We start from the raw sequence: 8,686 nt of genomic DNA, 5'->3' as shown, positions 1-8,686 counted from the left end.
AAAAAGGCACTCACAAATATCAACAAGATACAAGATCAAGTTCATCAATAGAGGTAATCAAATATCAAGTACTTTCCAACCACCAATAAAACACATAATCATCAAGAATGAAGGATGTCATGGGATGCAATGCAATATGACACCATGAAATGATATGCCTCAGAATACCAAGTACTCTCTCAACCGTATATACATAATACTCCTCAGAATATACATCGAGAGTTCATGACCCATGGGGGACTCGCGAGGTCCATATACCGACACGGACGATCTCCACGTGTCTGTGCGGACGATCTCAATGCACTATCATAAATCAAATAAATTTTGCACCGACGATCTTCACGTGCCCAACTTATACTCAATCTCATGTCAATGCATGCACACAATATGATTTCAATAAAAGGGATGATGCATCTCAATCAAATATCAATATGATATGTAATCACTTCAGCTATCACCAGTATACGGGTTCAATAAAGAATACAATCACACATAATAAATCAAGTCAATAATATATCAACTAATGCCCATATGCTTTGGCATTCTCGAATTACAATCCGCATTCTATAGTAATAAACTTTCCCTTTATAACACACACATCACACACAAACAATTAACCACATTATCTTTTATTACCCCTTTTCATCATTAGAATTTATCAAGGTGGACAAGTCAACCCTACACCAAGTCCCATTACTCCCAAACACATACCACAAGGAAATACACGAATTTGATACACTTAACAAGGGTTTAGAAATCCACTTGCCTCAAACAGTCGAACAATTACTCTGGGACTCGAGACTTTTCCTTTCGTTAGGCTTCCAAATTAATGCAATCTATTCAAATAAATAATGCCAATAAGTTTATGAAACTAACAACACCCATATCACTATACGTCTAACATTGACCCAAAAATCATAGAGCACAAATCTATGATTAAGTTCTTAACTTTTGATGCCAATTAACATGTCCACTCTTTCAACTTTTCTCCAAATTTTCATGTCTAGGATTAAGTTCCAAATCCTTCAAATATCATAAATCTAATGATATTCATATAATATAATACACAAAATATTAATTGCTTATCTCAATATATCAAAAAGTTAATTTGTAATATGATAATAAAACAAGAACTACTAACTACGGAAATCTAACTGTTTACGAAAATCCATGACGAGACCATATGAGGCAAAATCACTAAATTCCTAAAACTTATCAATTCAGAGCAATGATTACATTATGCCATTTAGAATAATCCCCTCAACCTTATTTTCAATTCAATTCCAACCAACTATACTGACAACCAATTTGTCCCTTTTCTTTGTTTCCTTTTTTAAAAAAAACAATTTCCAATAATCTCATCCTCACACTAATATCACCTGACGACATATTTATATATATCTAAATTTTACAAGGAATCGTAGTAGAATTTACCTGATCCGCTCAAACTTTCGTACTTCTTTGTTTTTCTGCAGCACATCCAGGTTAGCTTTTGAGATAACTTATTAATCGTACTAACTTTAATTCATCTTATTAATACATGGGTCAAGTTATAAGGGTATTAATTAAATTATGGGCTTGATCCATTAATTACTAATTACCAATAATTAATTATTAGATAAATATTTGCTACTCAAATAATCACAGTTATCGAATAGTTCAAATTTCCAAACCAACTTCATCGACCGATCAAAAGGGACCTGAGGCAACTATCGGGAGGGATAAAATTATAATTTTATGAAAATTTCCAAAATTGACTTTACGGGTCATTACATATATGTATGTAGATGAAATGCGTATAATTCAAATCATGAATTCATTTCTGATTTTGATCAAGGGGTTGTGATGGAATTTGTTAAAAAAAAAAGAAAAAAAGTCATATGCTATCTCAAAACCTAAGATCTCCATCATTTGATAAAGACAATTTTTTTCCCTTCACGTAATAAAGAGTTTGTGTTTTATTGATCTTCCAAAGAACTAGTAAGTAGATTGGACTCGCACATGAAAGAAGGATTGATGTGATATGTAGATGATATCTAACTCAACAAAATTATTAGTACTTGTTTTAGATGTTACATCTTACATAGTTATCTTGTAGTTGCTATAACTCCATCTATATACATATTTTGCCTTCTTTTAAAGGCACGCCAAAAAACCTATTCTTTTATATATAAAAAATTGTTTGAGTTTCTTTTCTTGTTGAATCTTTGTTATTTTTACTCTTAATTTATTTTTAAAAAAAACTTGTTTAATGACGAGGAATACGTCAAAAAATGTTTTAAAACTAAAATAATCCAAAAAATCATATATTTGAAGTTTTTAACTTATAAGGCATATGTTATAAGTCCATCTAAACAAACTCGTTAGAATAGTTATTTTAAGTGTTGGTCGGAACATAAAATTAGTGGGGTCTATACGGTACTATAATATCTCAGAGGTCCCAAATTAGTGATGCAAAGTGAGAACACATGGTGCTAATTGGAGTTACCGTCTTTTTTTTTTCTTTTTTCCCCATGTGTTACATGTGCATTTCCCCCTAATTGCAATATATGTCTTAAAACATAACAAAAAAATAAAATAAAAAAATTATATCTTTCTGTTTCACAACGAATATTAATTACACGGTCCTAGATCGAAATAATAATATTAGCATTTTATAATATTTTTAAAGGCGTACTTACATCACTTTCATATTCTTTTATGGACTAACAATTATTAATTCTCCAAATATCTTATTCATCAAGCCTCCATTATAATAGTACCATATTTTATCGCCATTTTTGTTTAGCTTTTCACACGTGCTTGGTAGTTTAATTAATCTGAATTTCTCTGAAATAAAAACATTTTCTATTAAGATTGTTTGTATTTTTATAATTCAAATTTGAAATTTCTGAATAAGAATATAAGAAATTATCCATTCTACTTTTCGATAATGTAACAACATTTACTTATAAAATATAGTCTATGGATTGTCTTCAAATGCATGAACCTAGGTAGGTAAACAGTCAACGTGAACTTTTCCTGGCTTTTATTCTTAGCTTATGTGCTATGGATAAATGTTAAGTATCGTTCACCACCGACGTGGGTTGTGGTGCACTGGTGGGAGTGTTTCACCCTTAACCAGAGGTCTCGGGTTCGAGCACTGGGTATGGAGAAAATCTTGGCCACCCCCGAATGGGCCTGCAGTGCTCGATCGAATTTAGTCGAAGCTCCAATGTGGACTTCGAACAAAGTATCGTTTACCTTTAATTTTAAGATTGTGAATTTCAGTTATTAAGAAAATAAAAAAATTGGAGCTTTGGAGGGGTTAGTTGAAAACTATATAATGTATACAGGTAAACATGATTTTCTTTTGCAATTTGCATATACATAAGTTTTAAAATTTCCTTGTCATATTTTTTTTTTCCAACTCCGCTTATTTAAATACTTGACCCGCCAATATCCTAGCTTGAAATCAAACTTATAATATATAATTAACCTAAAAATATTTTTTTTCTGGTAATGAGATGCACCAAGTTATATACGTGCAACCAACCGTACTGTCCGTACATATATAATTCATTATAGAGTTTATCTATACACTATAATTTTCTAACGAAGGAAGTTTAATTAATGATCATCGACATACGTGATGACATGAACATTCGTGATAAATGTTATAAACCTTTTTATTTGCACGTGTAAAATTATGAACGTAGGTCACTTTCCTTATTCCAAAGTCTTGATTGAAAAAATTGTAATTTATGGTGACTTTTGGAGCTTAATTTTCCTAGTGTAATATCCAAGAAATTGACCATTCGTGCTTTATTTAGATGGATAAGGACATGTAGACTTGTAAAGGTTAGACTAGAATTTTGTGGTGATAAATAATTCAACTCGAAATTGTCCAATTCCACATGACTCGTGTATAGTCATCTTCAATCCGTCCATTTAATTTGAAGGAAAATCCATAAATATGAGTTGATATAATTTTAATAAGTAATTCTTTTTTGACGACTCATGATATATGAACAAGTTGAATTTTGATTCGTTTTTATTTAACCTATTTTTAGTCAACCTAAATTCAACTTGGCACGTTCAATTACGACCACTACTCTAGATATAGACTAAAATCGTTTTTCATGAACTTTCCTAACTTACAACAATTAAATGAAATGATAACTAGAAAAATAACTTAGCTATGATTATGAGGTCCCAATCCCACCTTTATAACTCAAAAGAGAATTTTGAAAAAGATCCAACTATTTAGTTGATGTTAGGGGTATTTTGACAGCCGGTGAGTTATGTAGATATTAAATTTAGCGTAAGTAAGTACTATATTTAGTAGCTAGTTAGGAGGTAAGTTGTTTATGTATAAAATTAATACGATATTTGATTTTCAATTTAAAAATTTGCATGATTAATGCATATATAAATTATGAAAAAATCTATAGAGTATTATTTTATGTAAAATAGAAGGTAGAATATTTGAATAATTAAATCCTAAATAATTTATACTTATATAAAATAATACATAAATTCAATTATATAAATCCATGTGTAACTTTAACCAGTTATTAAACGACCTGTAAATGCATAGTATTTCCATATTGTACTATGAAAATCATTGAATTTCTTTTATTATTGTATAATTAGAAAATACTCTAAAGTTCACAAATACTTGAATAGTTATTCTAGAAAAGTTTATTCGCCTAATATCATGTCACATAATAAATACTCTACGAATATTTTGTTCTGTGATAAAGGGTTTTTAATTGTGGGAATCCAGAAAAATATTATATTTGATAAACATTAGGAAGAATGACATGTATTTGGTCATAATCAGTAAAAATGCAGATTAAAGAAAAAGAGGAATAAAAGGGAAAAAGTAGCCTAAGAATTAGATCATGTGGCTGGTTGCTAGTGTAACTTGGTAAGAGAATCAGATTTCTTTTTTGGTTTCTCATTCGATAAATTAGCTCCGACTAAATTCACGCATTGCATAATTTATTTGAATTTTTATATATTCATATTTAAATTTGAGAATTCTGATTAAGGGTGGAATAGTCTCACCCACAATATTTGTTATTTATATTGAGGTTTAGAATTTAATTAAACTTAAATTCACGTTAAGAAAATTCAAATCAAAGATAAAATCTTTTCTAACAAAGACAATTTTATATATAAGACTCGAACTCTAGACTCATTATTATTCAAAATAAAAGACTTTTGGTTAATAATAAAACATCTTTTTGAGTATAAAAAATCTTTATCACTATGAAATCTCAATCATGAGATTTCATTTCCCCAAACTCCTAAAAGGGTCTTATCTTGGATACACACATGACAAAAGTGTTTTTAGACGATAAGGAAATTCGCCTGACTATCCTTTAAATGTGCTCTGATAAAATTTTATTTCAATATAATAGCTTATAAATCACATATGAAATACAAATTGTATTAATTTAGTGTTGTGCAAGACAATTAATCGTGCAAATGCTATCAAATTCATGACTGAACATTTAAGAGATTCCCTGCTTAATCTACTCGAACACATCTATGAAGTGGCAATGACAAAAAGTTAATCATTTCTTTTTCATTATTTTAAGGGGGAATCGAAATCACCAATCCCATCTATCATCTTATCCCTTTTTTTCTAGTGGAAATCATCATTCACTAACCAAAATAAATCCACTAATTCCTCAATTATTATTAATTTGTTTTTAAGGTTAATTAATTAATCATCCTTTAATTATTTTTCCACAAGTACATGCACATCCACATCCACATGCACTTTAAGTTATTTTTTAAACGCGTTAGATGAAATGCATTGGATGATTACTCAACAACTCCTTATTTATTTTTTGTTTTAATTTAATTTTTTTCTTTTTAGAGGAAATTAATGAAGCGAGAATATCATTAATTAGATACACTATTCTATGTGATACACATGCTTTCTGTTAATTAAATTTAATACTCCACTACAATTAAATTCTATCTAAAATTATAAAATACTCAAATACCAACCTTGAATTTACTCGTTTCTCTCGAAATAAATTTATCATATTCATGTATTTGATGTTACTATCTGACTAGATTGAAGCATTTAAAGGTCTTGGTCATTTCTTTCTATGTGATTTTAGTTTTTTTTTTTTTTTTTTTAAAAGAAACCATTTTTACTTGCTATAATTTTATACTTATGGACCGATGCATCTATCAGTTCATTTTAAACTAGATTTTCACATTAAATTTTCAATATGTGCTATTTGCACTTTTTGACAAATATAATTATTTTCAATCTTATCTAATCTGATTGGTCACACATTGATATTCAACAAACGCAAATAACAATCAAGTCACACTTCAAACTTACTTGGTAATGATAGAGAATATTCAAAATTTCAACACGCTAGTTAAGTTTTGTTTTTCCTTGTCAATTAAGAGACAAACTCTCTTGTAAAAGGATTTTTTTTTTCATTCCCCTCCATTTTCAAATTTGTCATTTGAACTCTTCCATTATTGCCATTCATACAGTATCTAAAACCCAACAAAGGCATATTATAAAATTGTTTGGATATTGTCAAATTCATGGCTACTTAGAGTTGGGCACGGAATTCCTAATTCAAATCGAAATATACAATGATTCGGGTTTTTCCTAACTCATCTGAAAATGTGCAGACTATATAACTTTGAACCATGAGAAGATGTTAGGCAAACTTATGCCGTGGTCTCGGATGGCCCCAAGACATTCTCGCCTTATCTCCAGACGATCTCATGGAAAAGTGATTTTTATCGTGCTCTTGATACTAGTACCGATTTTGCTCTTTGGCATTTACCTCCATTTCCATAAGATCTCCTATTTCTTCCGTCCACTTTGGGACAAACCTCCACCTCCATTTGAGCATTTGCCACATTATTATGCTGAAAATGTTTCTATGGATAATCTTTGTCGCCTACATGGATGGACTCTACGTCCTGAACCACGTCGTGTATTTGATGGGATCATATTCAGCAATGAGCTAGACTTGCTTGAAGTAAGGTGGCGTGAGCTCTATCCCTATGTTACGAAATTTGTCGTCTTGGAAGCCAACACTACTTTTACTGGACTTCCAAAGCCATTGTACTTCTCTGATCATCGGGAACGATTTGCATTTGCTGAGGATAAGATTGTACATGGTGTATTTCCTGGCCGGATTGCATCCCTCGAGTTACATGAAGATCCGTTTAAACTAGAAGGACAACAACGCATCGCAATGAACAGGTTACTCCATGCTGCTGGTATCTTTGAAGATGACCTTCTCATTATGTCAGATACCGATGAAATCCCAAGCCACCACACTATTAAACTTCTTCAGTGGTGTGATGGTATGCCTCCCGTGATGCATCTTGAACTTAGACATTACATGTACTCTTTCGAGTTCCCTGTGGACTATAGTAGCTGGCGCGCCAGTGTTCACATTTACAACAGGTGGACGAAATATAGACATTCCCGCCAAACAGATGTTATACTTTCTGATGCAGGATGGCATTGCAGCTTTTGCTTCCGGAATCTGCAAGATTTCGTATTCAAAATGACTGGTTACAGTCACGCAGACAGAGTTCGACGTACAAACTTCCTAAAGTACTCTAGGATTCAGAAGCTAATATGTGAGGGAGCTGATCTTTATGACATGTTACCTGAGGAGTATTCTTTTCAAGAATTGATCAAGAAAATGGGATCAATACCTCGATCAGCATCCGCGGTTCATCTTCCAACACACGTCATTGAAAACACAGATAAGTTCCGATTCCTTCTCCCAGGAGGTTGTCAGCGATCACCACGATGATACTCACACGTTAACTTATTCGTCTTGCTTCATCTGCTAGTTTTAGACCTTAGTGTTGTTTTTCCACTCAAGTTTGCAGATGTTTTAGCTGTAATAAGTTGAGTTTTTTCCTTCTTTGTAATGAGAAAAATAGGTTCTCTTACCTTTTGAGTTTTGCCAATATATGTGATACACATTTTACATCAAAATACTTGTCAAATGAAAAGCATTGTTCTTGGATATATTGTTGTTGTAGCGTTCCAATTTTATCGGATGTCTTCGAAGGAACTTAATCGATTTCTCTCTAATGTCCAGTGTAATTCTACAAGTGCGGTCTGAAGAGGTTGGTGTGTATGTAGGTAGCCTTATCCCTATCTTATAAGGGTAAATAGGCTATTTTTGATACAACCTCGGCTTAAGTCAGCATATAAAAAGTCAAGCAAGTAAAGAAAATACAATAGTGAAGAAGTCAGGCTGAAAACAATGAAGAAGAAAACAATATTAGCAACAACAAATAATACATCACTAAAGCAAATGAAACATGTAATACTAAAATCGAAGAAAAAGATTGTAGAAGAGTAACAACAACAATACTGATAAGGAAACTAGATAAGTCTCGACTACCTACTAAGCTTTTGCCCTAATCCTCGATAAAATTGGAATGCTATAGAGAGCAAAAAGACTAATAAATCCCTGTTTGGGGTTGGCTTAGTGGCCAATGTCATTCTTTCACTTTTCTCGGACAATAAAGTACTTTTAAGGTGCATAATAGTGTGCATCTAAATCATGAAAAGTTGTAGCAACAAATGGAGAAAAAAGAGAAAGGGTAAACTCAACAAATGACAAAGAAGGAAAAGGGAAAAGAAGAACAAAGTGTTGGTAAGATTCTCAAGAAAGTGTTG

General features: G+C 31.6%; 1 protein-coding gene across 1 annotated transcript; it reads left to right on the top strand.

Annotated features, from left to right (window-relative positions):
* The first annotated feature begins 6,588 nt into the window (after window positions 1-6,588).
* LOC102583339 (beta-1,4-mannosyl-glycoprotein 4-beta-N-acetylglucosaminyltransferase) lies at window positions 6,589-7,993 on the top strand. The gene has a single exon (XM_006358233.2). The coding sequence runs from the start codon at window positions 6,684-6,686 to the stop codon at window positions 7,803-7,805; it is 1,122 nt and encodes a 373-aa protein (XP_006358295.1). The 5' UTR covers window positions 6,589-6,683; the 3' UTR covers window positions 7,806-7,993.
* Window positions 7,994-8,686: the final 693 nt, after the last annotated feature.

This window comes from Solanum tuberosum, unplaced genomic scaffold (assembly GCF_000226075.1).
Source record: "Solanum tuberosum cultivar DM 1-3 516 R44 unplaced genomic scaffold, SolTub_3.0 scf00272, whole genome shotgun sequence".
Taxonomy (NCBI): Eukaryota; Viridiplantae; Streptophyta; class Magnoliopsida; order Solanales; family Solanaceae; genus Solanum; species Solanum tuberosum.
The sequence above is the reverse complement of the archived record's forward strand: the minus strand, read 5'-3'. Positions and strand labels throughout refer to the sequence as shown.

Coding starts and splice junctions, on each gene's coding strand:
- LOC102583339 (XM_006358233.2), top strand. CDS start 6,684: ATGTTAGGCAAACTTATGCCGTGGTCTCGGATGGCCCCAAGACATTCT.